We start from the raw sequence: 21,175 nt of genomic DNA on the forward strand, positions 1-21,175 counted from the left end.
TTTAAAGTATTTTTCCGTAATTCTTTTCTTTTGGTTGCTTACAGTGGTTTTATGGTAAGATGATTTCCGCTGAAGATAGTTGATTCGAGTGTCACGTGGTGATTGGGTGGAGTTTTCTGGATGATGTCAGGGGGTGCATACCAGTCCTCAGAGGGCCCTGTGGCCGAGGGGACAACAGGGGAAAACGCGTCTCAGCCGCGTAACCCTCTGCTGTGTTTCCTGTGTGATGATTACTATTCAGAGCCTTGTTTACTCAGTTGTTACCATAGCTTCTGCTCTCGCTGTCTTCGAGGGAGAGATGTCGATGGAAAGCTAACCTGCCCACTGTGTGGGTATGTAGTGTCTTTTTTTCTTCCACTGGTAGAATCACATTCCTTGTGCTAATACTATGCATAACATGTGTATGGATGCAGCATGTCAAGGAGAATGAGATGGGAGGGCATGTAGCTTGAATGGGGGAGAAGAGGATTTCGTGTAGGATATTGGTGGGATAGCCAGAAGGAATGAGACCACTAGGAAGACCAAGATGTAGGTGGGTGGACAATATTATGATGGATCTTAGAGAGATAGAATGGGATGGTATGGACTGGATAGATCTGGCTCAGGATAGGAGTCAGTGTAGGGCTCTTGTGAATACGGGAAAGAACCTTCAGGTTCCATAAAATGCTTGGAAATTCTTGAGTAGCTGCACAATTGGCAGTATCTTAAGTAGGGCTCAGCTTCATGAGTGAGAGTGTATATATGCATGACAGAGTCATTATTTATGAATTAAGGAAAGGATTAATTCCTATGTCAATGATTCTGAAAGAATTCTGATTGGAAGAACTAAATCTTAGTAGTACTTATGTAAGGTATATGTAAACACTAATTGATGAGTCTTAACATACTATACAGTCAGTCCCTTTGGCCAAGTATTATCACAACTGAAGTATGGAGTAGAATTTTGGTTTAAGAAAGGTTTGTTGAAGAGGAATTACAGCAATTAGGCCATCAATTTCCAAACTGCTTTACTTTAAGTCGAATATATGTGTTACTGTAATATCGGTGTAAGGGGGTATTTCTCTTCTGGCTAATGGCTTTGAATTGAAGAGAAATCAACTGCTTCTCTCTGTTATGTAAAACCTGTGAGAGGTTTAATGCGGCTTAGTATAGAATGTTTACAATTTTGTTTGTGGTACTTAGTTTTCACCAATGCCATAACCAGTTCCTTACTCTAAGGTTACCAGACAGATGATGTTGCTGAATAGGAAAAAAATATTTCAAGAGGACACTAAAAATTATGGAGGAAATATATTAATGAAAAGGAAACTGACATTAAAATGTGTTGCATTTCGTGTGAAGGCCGTATAAATGTATCCATGATAACCCAGTCTTTTCTTGGTGAGACTAGCCATGAAATCGTTCCACATTGTGTCTCTGAGATAAACTGTTTTTGTTATTAAGATAGTGTATTATCATCTAAAGAAAATAACTGTTGGCACACGTTTGCAGTACAGTGACTGTTAACTAGGTGTACAACGATTTGAATTCAAGTTTTATATATAGTTATTTGATGTAATGGGAACTCTTCTAGCCCATGTACCACATGTTGGAGTTTGTTTATAGTTCTGAGCACAAAAACCAATACAAAAAACTTTATATAAGATGACTTGGCACGTGTTTGTACACAGTGTGGTATGCCCTTACGATTTTACACAGCCTGTTGGAATGCCCACAGTACAACGAATATCATACCTTTCATCATGGCATGTTGTACAATGTCCTTGGAGGTGATCACCATAATGTGTCTGATGATGTAACATTCTTCTGTGGTATAAGGGTAGACAAGTTTATGTAACTGACTTTTATTCTTCTGATTTTAAAATTTTATCTACATTGATTCAAGATTTTACGAGCTGATATCATCATCATCATCATCATCATCATCATCACTGGCATGACAGCCCTTTGTGAGCTCAGGCCTTCCTCAGGATTGCTTGCCATTCTTCTCTATTCGATGCTACATTCCTCCAGTTCTTCATACCCAAAATTTTTATGTCCTGCCACACACATTCTTCCCATCTTAACCTTGGTCTTCCCACTCTCCTATTTCCTTCTGGTTTGGTGTTAAGCATTTTCTTGATGGTTCTATTCTTGCTGGTACGTATTATGTGTCCAGCCCGTTCAAGCCTTTTCACCTTTATAAATCCAATAATGTCTGGTTCATTAAATAGTTGGTATAGCTCATGGTTACACCTCTTCCTCCATATTCCATTTTCTTCCACTGGTCGAAAGATATATCTCAAGATCCTCCTTTCAAATATACTTAACAGTCTTTCATCCGATTTTGAGAGTGGCCAGGTCTCAGAGGCATAAGATAGCACTGATCTTATAAGTACTGTATACATCATAGTTTTGGTTTTCCTGGGTATTAATTGGGATTTCAGGTGTTTCCTAAGGCCATGGAGACATTTATTTTCCGCAAGTACATGCTTTTTTATTTCATCACTGATATCATACGAGCTGATATACAGCCTGTTTTATAATAAAGTCTTAACTCATTATTTGTCACTGTTCCTTTTTAAAACTTCACACACAAATAGTAGAGCCAGAATAGCTCAATCAGTATAGCAGCAGGCTATGGGCTAGATGGCTAGGCTAGAATTCCCAACTGGTACAAGGATTTGTCTGTTCTCCATAGTAACCAGGCCGGCTCTGGAACCCACCTAACCTCTTATCCAGTGGACACTGGGGTCTTTTTCCCCCAGGATTAAAGAAGCTGGGACATCAAGCTGAATGCTTACCTCCATCTAGTTTCAAGGTGAAGAATGGTGGAGCTATAATTCCACTCCCTCTGGCATGGTGCTTAATTAAGCAGAGGGACAACTTTACCTTTTTTACCTTACAAACAAATAGATAGACTCTTGTGAGTTTGGCAGGTGTATAATTTTATTTAAATTTTATATCATGTTCAATAAAAGGCATGCACACATGCACACACTTACATAGCTTACACATTTTATCATTGTGCTCTAAATATATAATATCTTGTTCAGCATCAGCATTATGTGAAGGTACCAAAACATAAAAGTGGGAGATTCTTTGATAAGTGTCTTTCCCCCCCCTCCACAGTTAAGCATGATAGAGACATTACAGAGGTCCTGGAGTTGCATCATAGAATTCCCATGTCACAAATTCCAGATGTGTTTTCCAGACATTTTTATGTTAGCAGCAGGCAAATTGCACTATATTCTTCCCTCCCCACAGTATTGCTTTTCAACTTTGTTATGAATGGTACATGGTCTTCATTACTTGGCTGTTAAGCCAGGTTAAGCAAAGTATATTTGGACTCAGTTCTGGCTGCATGGCCATATCATATAGTGAAAACCCTTTATAATAGGGTCTTTTCTTGTAGATGTTTTGAAGTAAATAAAATAAAAACTTAAATTAATTGCTTTATCATTATCTGCCTTTATTTCTTTACTCATAACAGAGTTTTGATAGTCTGTGACTAGGGTATTTATAATTAAAATAAATGAAGGGTGCAATGTACACACTTCATTCTTCTCATGTCTGTCACATATGTTTGGAAAACGGAAGTATGGTGAATACCATAGAGTAATTTTTCTGATGAGGTATTGGAAATATTAGTAAGGCTGAACGCACAAGCAGATGGCAATGGAGGAAGTTGTGTTTTGAACTTGGAATGCTGGGTAGTTCTTTAAAATCTCAGTACAGTTTTTGTATGATCACAGTATTATGAATATAAGAAAATCAGAATATGGAATGAGGTAATATGCATTGAAATGAAATGCTTGCAGCACAGTGTAATTTAGTTACATGTTTTCTTATCCAGGCAGCAAACAGTGCTAAAAGAAGGGTCTTCCCTTCCACCTGTAGACATTTTGATGCGACAACTTATTGAGCTGGCCAATGCAGAGAATCCACCTTGTGCCAATTGTGACAAACGTGACAAAGCTTCAATGTATTTCTGCTCAACATGTGGTAGGTTACTCATGCTCTTGTGGATGTACATTTGTTTGATTTGGTTTAATTTTAGAAGTAATTAGCTTCTCCTGTCACTTGTATTTATGTGATTAATACAGAGTTCCTGATGTTTCAAAATGATATTCCAACTTGCTTAACTTTTTGTGAATTTGACAAAAAGAGAATATATATGTTACACTACTACTTTTTGAACCGTTTTAATGATATGGCCCACCCAGATTTCAAGAAATTGCCTCTAGTTTACGTATTCTGGTTAGATTGTTAACCCCTATGCTGTCGACTCTGAACTGCAAACAACACTCTTAAGTAAACAACAAATAACTAGAAATAGATTATTATCTGTTAGGACCTAATCTGATGAAAATTATTTACTTTTACTTACCTGTCAATCCATCATACAGGGTTATTCAAAAAGAATGAACCGATTTTATTACGCAATATTTTATTAAAGGAAAGTAATACAATACTCCAGCCAAGTCACAAGTATTCTACTCACAATCAACTTTTGTTTCCTGTCTTACAAGTGTTCAGTGTGGCCCCCACCTGCAGCATGGGCAACATAATGCAATAAGAGAATTCCTCCCAGGCGCGTATCAGCATGTACTGAGTTAATCGTTGTTGTTATTCAGTGTTTAAGGTCATCGAGGTTAGTGGGTAGCAGTGGAACATAAACGTGATCTTTTACATATCCCCACAAGAAGAAATCACACACCGTGAGGTCTGGGGATCTTGCAGGCCAAGCACAAAGAGCAAGGTCTCGGGCCCCCTTCCAACCAATCCATCGCTGGGGCACTTTTTCATTTAAAAAAGCTCGGACCATCAGGTGCCAATGGGGCGGTGCTCCATCTTGTTGAAAAATGAAGTCATGCGAATCTGCTTGCAGTGAAGTGAAGAGCCGGTTTTGGAGCATATTGAGATAGGTTTGTCCTGTAACGGTGTTTCCTTCAAAGAAAAAGGGACCATAAATCTTGTCCTGAGATACAGCACAGAAGACGTTCACCTTAGGGGAATCTCTTTCGTGCTCAACTGTTTCATGTGGGTGCTCTGTTCCCCAAATAAGCACATTGTGACGATTGACTGTACCGCTCAAGTGAAAAGTCGCTTCATCACTAAAAATTAAACATGAAATGAAGGTTTCGTCATCCATCATCTCCAACATTGAATCACAAAATTCCATCCGCTTCCTTTTGTCGTCATTGGTAAGTGCCTGAATGAGCTGCAGTCTGTATGGTTTCAAATGTAGACGTACTGTTAGCGCACACAGACAGTGGATTGAGGGATCACAAGCTCATGGCAAGCTCGATTTGTTGACTTCCGCGGGCTCCTCTCAAATGCAGCACAGATTCTCGCCACGTGTTCCTCCGAGACTCGTGATCGTCCTGGACTTTTTCCCTTACACAGACACCCACTTTTTTGAAACTGTCGAAACCACCGTTGAATGTTCTTAGGACAGGGCGGATTAATGCCAAATCACCTTCGAAAAGCACGTTGCACCGTGACAACCGAATTTGTTTTCGCGAATTCGAGAACGCAGAACGCCTTTTGCTGAGGACTTGCCATTCCGAGGGTAAACGAACAACTGAATGTTGCCAGAAGAACGACACGACTTCAGTGCCCCTGTGGCAGCCATTCACAACTTAGATAACTCCTCTTTCAAATGGTCACTGACTCATTCCATGACGATGCTTGAGAACTGAAGCAATGCGTCATGAAATCGGTTCATTCTTTTTTAATAACCCTGTATATGTAAGCATTTTCAAGTTTGGTACCAAAGGTCCTGTGTACCATATATTTTGACAACTTTCTGCGAGCACAGTGTCTGAAGCAGGCACTTCTGTTATGTAATGGTTTTATATAATTTTGTTTTATAATTTGCTTGGTACCCAGGGCCTACAGTAGAGAAATACAGTATCATGTACAGCATTTATTTTCATATAGTAGTTTGTATGCTTAGTTGTACACAAACATACCAGTAACAGAATAAAGATAGTATTTACTAAGTAATGCCGGTCACGGTAACCACACAGTCTAAGGCATGAACTGTCTCCGCTTGCTTGGATGCTGGGACCATGGGTTCGAATCCCACTGAGGGCATGGTTGTTTGGTGTATGAATGTGTTTATTCTGTGTTTGTGTTGTCCTTTGTTTAGGTAGAAGCCTTGCAACAGGCTGATATGTATGGTAAAATGGTTAGGTGTTCTGTTGTGAAGCCTTTAATCAGTTTATGCCATATGGATTGCAGTAGTAGATGTGTGCAATTTAGTTATTGTTTTTATATTATATTTTAGTAATTATATATTTTTGTTCTTTTTAGACTCTGACTAGCTACAAGAATTGGCTGTTTGGTGTGACGTGAAGACAAATGGAATGATGGAGGACATATTGCATGATTGCTTAAGGTTTTGTTTTGTTTTTCTTTTCTGTTCATTATATGCAGTTAATTTGTTTAAAAGCAGTTCACAGCCTAATTATGATGTGTTTAATCAAAATTTATAATAAAATAATTATAGGCAGATATTTGTCTGATACATTTCCTGTGCAGAATGGTCTGCAAGAGCGAGATGCTTTTATAACTACTGCTTTTCAATTTCGCTTTATAATACACTCTTAGGAAGGCCCAATAAAGTCAGGAGGAATTGAAATTAAATGGTACACTTCAACTTCTGCGTTAACTGATAAGTGAGAACATGTGTACCATGAAGAAATATACTGGAACTGTTTGTTGCAAGCGTTGAGACATAGCCATAGAGAAAGCTTTGTATATTTTCCTGTCTCAGTAGCAGAATACAGGTTAAAATTGTGATATGAAGACAGCTATTTTGGGATGTCAGTAACAAATCAGAATTAGCATTCACAAAGAAATTGAAAGCTTATTCAGTTTTTGGAATGCATGCTATACAATTCAGATTACACTCTTTTGCTTTCCTGTTTTCTGTCTAAAAACATAAACATTTAAATATACTAAACTATAAATTTATTTGTTTTGTATAACTGAAGAATATAGACTAAGGGTGTTTTAGAACAAAATGTGGAAGCAAATATTTAGCTCCTAGGGAGGGGAAGTAAAAGGAGGATGAAGAAGAAGCATCTATGTAATTTGTCCTGATTACCTAACATTATTAAGGTGATGAAATCAAGGAGGCTGAGAAGGGCATGATGTATGGTACGGATGGCGTGGATAAGAATTCCAGTAAAAATTGTAGGCATAATAAACTCAAAAAGGAGATCACTTAGGAAGCCTAGGCATAAGTGAAAGGATAATATTAAAGTGGGTCTTAAGAGACATAAATTGTAAGGTTGTGGACTGAATTGAACAGAACTGACTTTGAATAGGGTGTAGTGGCAGGCTGCTGTGTGCATAGTATTGAATCCATAAATTCATGTGCATGCATGATTATTCTGTTTTCATCATGTATGGAGGTGGCTGCCTTTTCAGCCTCAAGTCCAGTCTCGAGCACTAACTCCACCAACAACCAGGAGCATAAATTTCAGTTCCCATTATCCTGCATTTCACTAAGTCATGAAAGAATTTTGATCATAAAATATATAATGTTTTGTGGTACATAAAGAGATCATCACATTCATTTTAAAGAATAGTGCAAGAGAATATAACTGTGAGCTTGCATATTCTCAAAATATATACTTGTTTTTCCTCAATACTTTCTTGAAAAGTTAATTTTCAGAGACCAATTTTGTGTATTTGTTAAATATTTATATAATGCTTATTTGTATGGTGAGACACAAATTCATTTGGTGGGAATAACATAAATACCTGCAGAGTCCAATCCATCAGGACCTTAAATTCACCGTGCCAGTGACTAATTCTTTTAGTATATACTTTTGTGAACAAAGTGTTTGGTATTTCATTTATGCGTATTTGATTATGTAATAAATTATAAATAAATAAAAATTGCCATGAAATAATTTTATAAGCTTGCTGTATGATTTTTATCAGGCCAGGCTCTGTGTAACCACTGTCGTGAGAACACACACCGAGCAAAAATGTTCTCTACGCATGAAGTTGTCCACATGTCAAAATGTTTAAAGGAAGGCCATCGTCGGGTAAGTTCAGTTTTATGTACTTGTATTGTTGACCAAATACCACATTTACATATTTACCAAAGTATAAATTGATCCCCCTCTTAAAATTTGAATTTCCAGAAAAAGAACATTTATGTCAGTTGAAATTGGATATATGTGCATTTTACACACAGTTTGCATTCTGGAGTTAAAGAAATGTAACAGTATTCATATGTTTATGTGACTGCATCATTACCTTCTTCCCACAGGATATCATCTTTACTGTTGTGTATATATATAACATGTGTTGAACCTGTAGATGTTTGACTTTTTTTTTTAATTGCTAGTGGGGTGGGACTAAAGGTCTGTTTACACATATCCGTGATGTGTCAGTTCCGCGTCTGGTCAGTTCTGTGAAATTTCATCAGTGTTGGTGATGATTCATATCGTTTCTTTGAACTTGATGGACACATCCCCACATATCCGGCACAGTGCATATTGTAGGCGTCAGTATCAGTGCCGTATCCGTTCTGTGATGTTGTGTATCATCACCAACGATATTTTCCCTGTTTCGTGGACGCATTGTGGTGTGGAGTTTGTGCATATTTGTGAAGAAAAATGAATGACAAATGACTTATTGAACTGGTTCGCAGTTATCCTGTTCTTAATGATTTATCACAGCCAAAGTACATGAACAGCAGTTTCAAAACTGATATTTGGAATATGATAGGAAAAGAAATGAAAGCAGATGTTATAGCAGTGTTATAGCCTTTCTCCAGTGGGTGTCTTGATGTTTTAAATTAACCTCTATTTTACTCATAAATATGTTAAAACAATTTTCAGACATTTTGAGATATCCAAACAATTTCGTCTTACCATCAGTTAGTTCCTTATACAGGGTACCGAATTTTCCATCACGTTCTCTGTTCACCCATGCCTCATGTTCCCACTTCCGTTTTTTCACCTCATGCTGTTTCCTTTCCTCTTCATCCAGAATTATTGCAATCACTGCCAATTCAATGTCCTTAAACTTTGTCATCTCGAAAATCACTGACTTTGAACTACTGAAACAATACTGATAGTGCGTATAGCCTTCACTGAGACGTTACAGATGTCACTGAAACTTAACTGACGTGGTACTGACACGTCACAAATATGTGTAAAATGACCTTAAGTCCCTTGTACTGCGGCCACTTCTGGCCTATTGTACCAGTCCCAGCTGATAGGTGATGCCTTTGAGTGTGGTCACTAGGTGTGTGTTCATTTGAGAAGCTTCGGGATTTTACATGTTACATGCCCCACAGTTCAAATATTTGCAAATGACGGTAACAAATCAAAATTTGATTCAGGAGAAAATTAAGAGGCAATCAAATTTGGCTAATGCTTGCTACCATTCAGCCCAGAACCTTTTGTCTTCCTGTCTGCTGTCTAAAAACATAAAAATTAGAATATATAAAAGTATAATTTTGACTGTGGTTCTGTATAGGTGTGAAACTTGGTCTCTGACGTTAAGGGAGGAACATAGACTGAGGGTGTTTGAGAACAAAGTGGGAAGAGAATATTTGTACCAAAAAGATATGAAGTGACAGGAGGTTGGAGAAAAATGCATAATGAGGAGCTTCATAACTTGGACTGTTTGCCAAGCATCATTAGAGTGATCAAGCCAAGGAGGATGAGATGGGCAGGGCATGTAGCACGAATGGGGAGGAATAGGAGTGCATGCAGGATAATGGTGGATATGCTGGAAGAAAAGAGCCCACTAGGAAGACCTAGATGTAGGTGGGTGGATAATATTAAAGTTGATCTTAAATAGAATGGAGTGGCATGGACTGGATTAATCAGGCATAGGACAGGGGCAAGTGGAGGGCTCTTGTGAACATGATAATGAACTTTCAGGTTCCATCAAATGGTGGGAAATTCTTGATTAACTGCACAAGTGACAGCAGCTCAAGAAGAGCTCAGCTCCATGTAGTTAGTTAGTTACAGCAGAAACCTGCAGTGCACCCATTTTATTGAAATTGGAAGCTTCTGACATAAATATTTATGTGATGAAAGTTACATTGGAAATTTATAGCCATGGGTCAGACATGCTGAAATATGGAGCGCTGAATATTTTCTGCATATTTGTGAAATTAGACTGCGAAGCAGAAATACAAGTTATTGCATCTTTGATGCTCTCCTGCTTTCGTGCTTTTGTAAAGGATATTTCATTTTTTGTTTTTATAATTCAGTGTGCAGTGCATGGGGAGCAGTACATTATGTTCTCCAACACACAAAAGAATATGCTGTGTGTCAACTGTTTCCGGGATACCCCAGCAGAAGCCAGGTTACAGTGTGTTGACATCGACACTGCATATACACAGGGATGTAAAAAACTTGATCGAGCAGTTTTGGTAAGTATGCCCCCACATGCCATCATGGAAACCACAGCCAATATCCTTCATACGTTCCTTATGTTTAATTAGTGGTAGGTTGGCGTTTTTATCGTTGCCTGTACATTGGTTTCAAACTAAGTTTAAACTCTCATGCTCTTTAGTCTCATAGTTACATAAGTTAACCATTTTGCTTATAGATCCTTACTGCAGTACTGTGTTTGTTTGAAATGATGTCACTGATTTTTCCTTAAGGCCATATATTCTGATGATAGCATGTATGAAAATGTTCGTATTTAGCTGTACATAAGTAGGTACCATAATCTCTTATTCCCTTCTTCTGTCTCTAACATTCACATCTGCCAGTAGTCTTGGTTGCTTATATATGTTGTTTTCACCTTGAGTATAGGTGTGAGCCATAAAAACCAGCTCTCACACTGCGACCTTCAATGATCTATTGTGCTTTTGTTTTCACCTTGCTGATGTAGTAAGCATACATCCAAAAATACCACCAACAGTTATTTTGTCTTAAATCCTGTATTCCATGCCTTTTCACAGAGCTTTTTTTTTTCTCCACAAAACCTGCTTGAAGTTTAGTGAATCCATAGAAGTAGGAAGAAGAGTGAAAGAATAAGTGGCCCTTAGAAGGGTTGTTTTGCTTGGTTGCTGCTCCCAGAAAATAGTAGCCTTCAAGTTGAACAAGTCTTCTCCAGAAATGTATGAATCAAGGAAACAATCTTGTCTTTACACTATTAGATGCCATATGTAGGATAACAGAAGCATGGTATGTGGTAATTACCGTAAGCAGTTCATGAAGAAATATTTGCCTGGGCTTTGATGTTGAAACTGTTTCCATAATGGTGGAAATGGTGGGGTGGGGGGTGGGACGATGATGGATGTCATTTCTGAAGTAAAGAGGTGATTGGACAGAGATCTGAAGAGTGGTTCCTTCAAGTCGTACAGGCTCTTGTATCTTGGGGGTATAAGGGCATAGATTTAGAAGGGAACTATGTTGAAAAATAGGTTTAGGTAACAGTGTGATGTATTTGGAGTTTTAGTACAATAAATTGTGAATAAGAAAAAAAAAATGTTGCTTCACTTTCTCTGCGACCCTTGTGTAATAAATTTGCAAACCAAATCTAAACCAGTCCATTTCTGTTGATGAGGATATAAGAAGACTAGGATTGATCCAGGCCATTGACAAAAAACCATTGTTTTAGTCAGTTTGATTAAAAATGAAAATTTCAAACCTTGATCTAAATGAAGCCAGTATTTCTCGGGTCATAAATCCTTGATTAAAACTGCAGACTTGCAGGCTTTGCTAGACTGCTGCATTAAGTTTCAGTTTTCCGTACAACATCCTATATATGAGGGGTGAAATGATAAAGCAAGGATTAATCCCATGATCATGCATGGAGGAAAGAAGCCCAGCTTGTTGTGGAGGAAGATTCATTGTAACATTTAGAACTGTAGTGTGAGAAATTCCTGCTTATTCATTGGCATTGTTTGCAGTCGTTGTGTGACCTGCAGAATTCAGTCCGTGAGGGCCTGTTTATGTTCAAGACACTTTTGGATGAGCTGCAACAAAACATGGAGTCTGAGAAACACACCATCAACAGTTTCTGCCAGGGGATGCAGGAAGCTATAGCTAAGACACATGCGAGTATGATCATGGAAGTGCAAAGGTGAGTGTTAATTATTAAGGTACAGCAACAGATTTCTAAAAACTATGTTCTTAGGAATACCTGTTCAGAAAGTGGTTCAAGAGGGTTCTCTGTACAAAATTATGTGATGGCAGATTTTCTGTTAAAATTCCTATTCCAGTAAGACTCTCACCTAATCAAATTGGCATATAAATATGATCTTTGTCCTTCAACTGGCCAAACAAGTGAAGGGAAAAATATATGCCTTTTCATATTGATAGTATTTTCAGCACTGTTTTCTGCCTGTCTGTAATACATGACAGTTTATACTGACAGGTCATTTGTTCACAGTTAAACAGGATGGGCATTCTTCTACAAAAGATTGGTTTTCTCCTACCACCTCCATAGTTCTAAAGCATTTATGTGGCCAAACTTATCTGTGTAACAAGTTCTGTTTATTAAGTATCATCACCAGCAATATTTTTTCCTCTTACAGACTGCCAAAGTGCCTTGCAGAATCTTTATTCATATGCATCAGACCGTTTTATTGTTATTGAGATTCTGCATCAGGTTACCCATCTCCACAGGGCAGGGGCACAGGCTATCACACCAACGTGGTCACTGATGCAGTTGTTAATGAAGCTGCATTGCTTGGAAATTTGACATCAGATAAGAGTCTTAGACAGAGATGTTTTCATCCTTTTCATGTCAAAGTGAATGGGCCAAGAAGATGTGCTAAAAATTGCCAGTGGTGAAACCATCTGTGCAAGTGTAGCAGTCTTCCTTCAGCTCTGTCATGAAGGAGGAAGTCTTAAGCACACTGGATTGGTCAAACTCACCAGCATATGGGCAGTATTGAAAGAGTTTGTTCATAGCATCTTCCTGTTTGCCCTGTGACAAGCAGCAGACTTCATGGAGAAGTTACTCTAAACTTCATATTCAAGTCCAAGCATTTCTCTGTCTTCACTGTGAATAGGGTTGGACAATTTTTAACTTCAGCTGCACACAGCACAGTCACAGAAACATTTTCAGCTGCTGTTCACTAGCCAGATGATATGATATACCAAAACAAAAACAGCTACTGGACTGAAGGGAGGTTCACATGATGTCACATAATGGACATTTCTCATTGGCTGAAATTTGGAGGGTGCTTGAACTCAGGCCATAATATAATGCTAAATGAAGCCCTAATATCATTGTCCCTACAGCAGTTATGTAATGTTAAGGGGAGTTGGCAGATGTTTTTCAATTGCAGCTCTTCACATAGCACTAAACACATTTGCCTGAATGGTGAATAAATTCTTGTCATGCATACACTACTCATATTCTGGACTGCAAACTTTCTTTTACTAGACAGAGAAGAGACTCAAAGTGCCTTCTATAAATCACTCACTCACTCATGGAGCTGAGACCTTCCTGAGAAGCAGCCAATTGTGTGGCTACTCAAGAACTTACCAGCATTTTATGAAACCTGAAGGTTCATTACCATGTTCAGACAAGCCCTCCACTGGCCCTAACCTGAGCCACATAAATCCAATCCATCCCATCCCATGCTATCTAAGATCCAGTTTAATCTTGTCCACCCACCTACATATTGGTCTTCCCAGTGTTCTCTTTCTTTCTGGCTTTCCCACCGATATCCTATATACATTCCCCTTCTCCCCCATCCGTGCTACATGCCTTTACCATCTCATCCTCCTTAACTTGATAATTCTAATTATACTTGGAGAAGACTAGAAGTTATGAAGCTCCTCCTCACGTAGTTTTCTCCAACCTATCACTTCATCTCTCTTCAGTCCAATTATTCTCCTCAATACCCTGTTCTCAAATACCCTCAGTATATTCACATTATCAGCATACATCAACTGCTGATGTGTCCCATTTAATTTCAGACCCACCTTGTTTTCATGGACCTTCCTAATGGCATATTCTAAAGCAGAGTTGAAAAGCAGTGGCGATAAAGCATTGTTTTACACCATTCTGGATAGGAAAATTGTCAGACAGATGTTTACCCATGTGGAGTTTACTATACTTTTTGTTTAAAAACATTTTAATCAGCCTAACTAGTTTCATGGGTACCCCAAACTCTATCAGAATATTACTTCCCTCATAACTGAATCATAGGCTCTCTTGAAGTCTACGAATAGCTGATGTACTGTCTCATTGTACTTTCATTTTTCTCCAGTATCTGATGAATGGAAAAGATGTGATCAGTAGTTGATCTATTACATTGAAACCCACACTGATGATGCCCAATAATTTCATCTATGTATGGACTTAACCTTGAGAGAAGACTAACTGGATGAAGTTGAAAGTAGTGCTATCCCCATATAATTACTACAGTCAGTTTTATCACCCTTCTTGTGAACTGGTACAATAAGAGACCCTTCAACTGATCAGGAAATTTTTCCTTATGCCAAATAGAAGTAATTAGCTTATGGATCTTTTTTTTTATTGCTAGTGGGGTGGGACTAAGTCCCTTGTTCTGCGGCCACTTCTGGCTTATTGTAACAGCCCCAGATGATAGGTGAGGGTAATTGTGGATCAATTGGTGGAATGAAAATTGGCAGGGGAAACCGAAGTACTCGGAGAAAGCCTGCCCCAGTGCCACTTTGTCCACCACAGATCCCACTTGACCAGACCCAGGATTGCACCTGGGCTGCCGCAGTGGGAATCCAGCAACTACCCACTTGAGCAATGGCCCGGCCTAACTTATGGATCTTAGAACATAATATTCCACCTCCTGCTTGAATAAGTTTTGCCAGAATTTGATCAATACCTGGCGATTTATACATTTTCAATATTGCAATAGGAATTTCAATCTCGAAAGGACTAGGATCAGGTACTAACAGCTCAGCTGTATGTATTTCTATCTGCATAACATCACTGACCCTATGTACATTCAACAACTGAGAAAAGTAGTTTTTCCACCTATTCAAAATGTTGTGGGAATCTGCAAGTAGATCACCATTGTCATCCTTCATTAAGTTACTTCTAGGTTGTTAACCCCTCTTAAAGTCATTTATTCCTCTATACAGATCGCCATCTATAAATATCTTTGGAAATGACACTCCAAGTGCATTTGGCATAGAAAAAAAAATGGGGGAGGAGAGGGAAATTGCAGCTGGTTAGAATTCATGCATAATGATGAAAAGTGTCAGAAAAAGCCCTCAGTCCAGTGTGAGATTTTTCCATGTTGATAAGGGAATTAAGAGGAGGTTGGACTCTGGTAATGCTTGCTACCATTCAGTCCAGAACCTTTTGTCTTCTCGTCTGCTGTCCAAAAACATAAAAATTAGAATATACAGGATTATAATTTTGCCTGTGGTTCTGTATGGGTGTGAAACTTGGTCTCTGACATTAAGGGAGGAACATAGACTGAGGGTGTTTGAAAACAGGGTGTTGAGGAGAATATTTGGACCGAAGAGAGATGAAGTGACAGGAGGTTGGAGAAGACTGCATAATGAGGAGCTTCATAACTTGTACTCTTCTGCGAGTATAATTAGAATGATCAAGTCAAGGAGGATGAGGTGGACAGGTCATGTAGCACGAATGGGGGAGACGAGGAATGCATATAGGGTATTGGTGGGAAAGCCAGAAGGAAAGAGACCACAGGGAAGACCAAGGTGTAGGTGGGTGGACAATATTAGAATGGATCTTAGAGAGATAGGATGGGATGGTATGGATTGGATAGATCTGGCTCAGGATAAGGACCAGTGGAGGGCTCTTGTGAACATGGTAATGAACCTTCATGTTCCATAAATTCTGGGAAATTCTTGAGTAGCTGCAGATTTGGCTTCTCAAGAAGGGCTCAGCTCCGTAAGTAAGTAAGTAAGTAAGATTAAGAAACTCATGGTCCCATTGATTTCTGTTGCAGAAATGTTCTTTTTATAAGGCATGGTTGTTCTTTCACAGTTACACTGTATTTGTTAAACTTCTTTAATTCATTGTGCAACCTGATTCAAGAGTACTTAAAGTGGAAGTATGTTTTGGTTGTAGTTCTGTCAGTATTTTTGAGTTTAGTTAGACTCAGCTGAAAAATTCTACAGTAAAGAAAAATTTATATTAGTTTTGTATTTTTGCAGGCAGTTTGAGACAAAGGAGCGTCAGTTTCGAGGTCAGCTGGTCAACTTGGGTACGGTTCTGCCACTTCTTCAGCTTCACCTGCTTCTCTGCTCATCATTCTCCTCTGCAGCTAATAAGTATCAGTTCCTGGATCTGGCTTACCCAATGATGGATCGCTTAGCTGCTGTTTCCCAGCTTAGTCAACCACCTAGGTAGGATTAACGTGCCATATTTTCAGACAGTTTCATTGTAGTGTGTGTAGTTAGAAGGACCTTTATCCAGGAAATTCAATCATTTCAATTCAGTGTTGACAGAAATTGATGTTGTACCTTGTGAAACATGAAAAGGTCTTGAAGACCGAAATTTGGTTTTTGGGTAGGACGTACCAACACAAAGACACTATAACAAATGACAATCAAATGACAATATATATATTAAGTACTAAATGCGAATACAATGTAAGTCCCTGGAGGTAATAGGCCTCCGGCAATCAGCCAATCAAAATTGTACAGACCAGGAAAAGTGAATCGACTGAACAGTTCAAGCTCCGACAACAGAATGGAACACTCTCGTTGGACCTGAGCTGTCGGGAACTAGGAATTGGAACAGTGGAAGGGGGAAGGTAGTAGAAAGGGGGGGACGCCCTCTGACGTAACGCAGACACGGGGTCTTACATCCTTCCCCTCCAAAATTCACCACTGGGGGCGCGGGGGGTGACACTAGGTCAAAGGGGGCTGCTGCTGATTACTGACGTCGACCGTAATTCCTCCGGACTGCCACATGAGCAAACTGGAGATTTCTCCTCACAGCCTCCCATCGCTCCTGAATGGAAAGTCCATCCAGATGATCAGGAAGTAAATCCTTGATGGACCACAGGTTAGACGGTGGTGAGTTCGGTGTAAAGAAAAAATGAGACTGAAGGGGATCGCCTTGGGGGATTCATGGCGAGCAGAATTAAAGGCAAACTGGAGCCATGAAAGGTTTTCATCCCACATTTTTGGCCAACACGAACAGAGCTGTGCTTCCTAAGGCACCCTACTCACCTGACCTGGCTGTGGCAGACTTTTTCTTATTTCTCAAACCGAAATCCACTTTCAAAGGATAACAATTTCAAACAATTCAAGAGATTATGAAAAATTCACAGACTGACCTATGCACAGTCCCGAAAACACCGTACCAGGACTGTTTCCAGAAGTGGCAACGGTAGTGGGAGCAGTGCATTGATGCAGGAGAGGAGCACTTTGAAGGTGCTAGGGCTCCCTCAGTTGCAGGCATGTCTGAAAGAATTATAAAAAATAGTTCTGAAACTTTTTGAACAGACCATATAAGAAGGAGCCAGTGGGAGGGGAAGAATATCACTATATCCATTCTTCCTCCCTCGCTTCATGTTCAACACTAGAGCCAAGAGGTGGTGATAAACAATGCCTTGTGACCATCGATACAGAAGCATCAGTTACAGTCACCAGACTGGACATCACTGCAGGACTGCCCAAGAGAGACCCAGTTACTCCATACATCCTGAAGTAAGCTGTAGTGAAGTTGACTCAGGCGAGCAGTGCAATAGTTTAACGTAAATAACACACCTGAGGATGGCACAGTGATGCCGAAACATGTAGTGAAGTGACAAGTGAGATTGTGTGCACTAGAAGACGGTCAGTACATACACATCATGGACATGACTACAGAAAGCTAAACAAACTTAACTACAGACTAGTCACCATTAATGTGAATGGCCCCCAGCTTCAAATGAAGAAGTGTAATGAACCTCATGGAGACTTTGGAAATAACTAAGTGAAGTCCCTTATCAGTTGAATAGTATTATGTTGATAGCGACTACATACTACTTCCAACTAATCTCTTCGCGGCCACTTTGATGGTACGCAGATGAGGCAAGTTACGATTAGAGGGATCAGGGAAGTCCCATCCTTGGTATTGCATCAGAAACATGAATCATGATGAAATGTTGAGTGAAATATGCAACATATTCTAATATGGAAAAGAAAACTTGTATACACATGACCATGATTGAAAAATTGAAAATTAAAAAATGTATATGATAAACATTTTAAAAAGGAAATATGCAGTATAAATAGAGATCTTCGAAAATATGATGCTTATTCATAAAACAGGCAAAATATGCATTTATGTGCACCATCAAACCATGTCCAAAATTTAAGAAATTAAGTAATTCATACATATATCCAAACGCGCATACTTTCTGGTTGCAAGAAAGCAACATGCATCTGCATTAAAATATGGTCCCTAATCATGAGTCAGCACTCACAGTTGTTGGTTGGCTGTGAGCAAGGAAGCAGAGGAATCTCCATCGTTAGAAGCTGCTGGCAGCGACCATTGGAGACAGCACTTACTGAAAAGACTTATGCGTGCTGTAGTGAATTATAGAGTGTAGATTAGCGATAGTGTTGCAGTCATTTGTCATAATCATTCAGTAAATTCAATTCAAGTCCAAACCCCAAATCTAGTCACAAACAGATGAGTCTATGTTAGTTGATGACCTTTTATTGATTTTGTAATAGAAGCAATAAAATTGTAGCATGGTAGGGGCTAAAATATTGATAAATGGGTCTGAACCTTGAGCTCCATGAGCATGACCCTATACTTCCTATGTTATAATGAACTTGACATATGATTATTTTTTTGCTTACAATGCACATTTAGGAGCACATTTAAGCTGTAAGTCTGAGGTATGGCTGTAATATGGATTGGAATAGCATAAATCACACATAAAAAAACTACATGTTTGCATTGGATCGGTATTTATTACATACTTATGTACTGTGAACAAAACTATCAAACATTAACAGATTGTATGAAAATTGATGTGAACCTCATGACACTAGAGCCTGCCCTCATTCCCCCATTCCTACTACTGTTAGTATCAGTTTGATCAATGTGAACCTGTCAGAAGGAATGACAGTATCATCGCTTAATATAAAAGGTAGAAAGTAAAGTTGTCCCTGTGCTCAGCTAATTAAGCACTATGCCATGAAGGTAAATGGGGGAGTGGATTTTAATGTAGGGTTGTGAGAGTTTCCATACTTGTAGATCTTTGGAAATTCTGCAGAATTTATAATGAAAATGTCTGCTAATGAGAATTAAGCATGAAAAGCATAATTAGTTATATGATTGTTAATTCATATGTGTGCTGCCCTCTCAATACACATTGAAGCATTTGAAGAAAACCAGGGGTTATAGGTTCCTCACAGAACTCTTTGTTTTTATGTAAATATTACCGTATTCTAAACAAAATGTTCTCTTTGACTAATTGAATGTTTGTGTTTTCAGGCCTGTTCAGTCAAGTCAGATTCGTACCAATTATCGTAATGAATTCTCTCATGCTCTGGAACCATGGGTTGGAAAAAGTGTCATCACAGCTACACAACAGCAACAGCAAGCAGGTGGGGAAATGGGGCCACAGGTGTCAGGTGAGATGTTGTGGAATGTTGTAAACAGTATTGTGGAACGGGACTTGTGCCATGAGGAAAATTAGGTAGGAGGGCTGTGTGTGTGTGTGTGTGTAGATATAAAAAATTAAGTTTAGCATGTTTCAGCCTGAAAAATGCTTGAATGTAAATGTTTGTGTCCATATTTGTTTTTATTGTTCTGTAAGCAACATTTTGTTTCAACACTGGAGAGAATGAAGAATATTAACATTGTAACCATGATAGAATGTTTATGATTCGTGCTGACAAAAACCAATCATGGGCGCTGTAAAGTTCTTAACATTTGTAAGATTTGAGGCTTTCACGGCGGTGTCTATGAAGAAAGCAGTCTTCTGGGATTTGGCACCGTGTATATGTGGTGTTAACCGACGTTTCGGAGGAACGTATCGCCTCCATCTTCAGGGTAGAAGAAAAAATATAAGAAATCTGCAAGCGAAGAGACCGTGAGAACCGGTNCTTCCATAACTTGATGCACCAACTATAATTACAATATTCTTTTCAAGCTAATTATTGCAGGCAGTTCATGAAAGTACTATTAACCCATCCCTGGGTCTCTTCTGTGAGAAGACAGTGCACATTCAAGAGTCTAAGTGAGGTACTCTATCTGTGAAAAGAGAATTTACCTGACCTAGAGGTGGAAGTTTTTAACAGCCTCACGCCACTTTAATATGCTGTTTGAGAAACAGCCGACCCCTCAAAAACTTTCATAGCCACAGTAGGGGACATTGTTTTGAGAGCTGCGTTTAGAACTAGTGGAAAGCCAAACATCAAGTCCCACCAAATTTTAGCCAATGAGAAATTGTCATCATGTGGTGTCAGCTGAACTGGTCCTCAGCCCAGTAGCTTACTTCATTGTGATGTGTTTATCTTGCATCCAGTGAAGGGGAGTTGAAAATGTAACTGTGATTATGTTGCATGTTACTTTAGTTAAGAAGTGTTCAACCTGAATTATGGCAATGAAACAGAATTCTTAATCTTGAATATGCTGTTTGAAGTAAAATTTCAGTAAAGACAGTGACTCCTCAAAGAGCAAACTAGGAAGATTGCACAGACTGACTTTTTTGAGGTTGGTCACCATTTTGAAGAACAAAGATGAAATATTATCACTGTTCTGTTTGGTGGAATATTGTTGACACAGAAACAGATGTGCAATATGGAAAATGGAAGATTTTAAATCCAAACACTTGGAACAGTTTTGCCAGGAAAGATAGGCTACCGTAATGGCTGATGGATCAGACAATGGTCAAGCCAAAAGCCAACCATTTCACACCATGCCTGAAGATCAAGAATGTTCCAAAGGGATGTTTTACCAATTCAAAGCAAAGAAAGACACCAATATCCATAGAACTGGACCATAGAATAACATATATATATGAGCCAGATTTTCATGTTTTGTGGGCATGCAGCAGGTAGTTGATAGATCTTTTGCTTGTAAACGACAGCTAATAAATGGTATGTTTTGAGTACAAGAGGTTATATAAATATGAGAGCACTCTTTATGTTCCTCATGTAATCCCTACCCCTTTCATTGAATGTTTATACTCCAAAATATGGATAGTAAGAAGATATAAAATATGCATTTTCTATCATGTTAAATAAATCATAGATTTTTGTGAAAAAATAGC

At 38.8% G+C, this 21,175-nt stretch overlaps 1 protein-coding gene across 4 annotated transcripts in view; it reads left to right on the forward strand.

Moving 5' to 3' along the window:
* Positions 1–21,175, forward strand: part of LOC111865214 (RING finger protein 207) — a 47,076-nt gene that overhangs the window by 680 nt on the left and 25,221 nt on the right. For 2 of the 4 annotated variants that reach the window (XM_023853073.2, XM_033751744.1), the window contains exons 2-8: positions 45–332; positions 3,836–3,984; positions 7,942–8,048; positions 10,238–10,399; positions 11,891–12,063; positions 16,107–16,298; positions 19,393–19,532. In XM_023853073.2, coding sequence (XP_023708841.1) covers positions 121–332; positions 3,836–3,984; positions 7,942–8,048; positions 10,238–10,399; positions 11,891–12,063; positions 16,107–16,298; positions 19,393–19,532 — 1,135 coding nt within the window. In that variant the 5' untranslated portion in view covers positions 45–120. Of the gene's footprint in view, positions 1–44; positions 333–3,835; positions 3,985–6,300; positions 6,386–7,941; positions 8,049–10,237; positions 10,400–11,890; positions 12,064–16,106; positions 16,299–19,392; positions 19,533–21,175 lie in introns of those variants that run through there. The other 2 variants (XM_023853074.2, XM_023853075.2) reach the window with 2 other exon arrangements.

This window comes from Cryptotermes secundus, unplaced genomic scaffold, assembly GCF_002891405.2.
Source record: "Cryptotermes secundus unplaced genomic scaffold, Csec_1.0 scaffold614, whole genome shotgun sequence".
Classification (NCBI taxonomy): Eukaryota; Metazoa; Arthropoda; class Insecta; order Blattodea; family Kalotermitidae; genus Cryptotermes; species Cryptotermes secundus.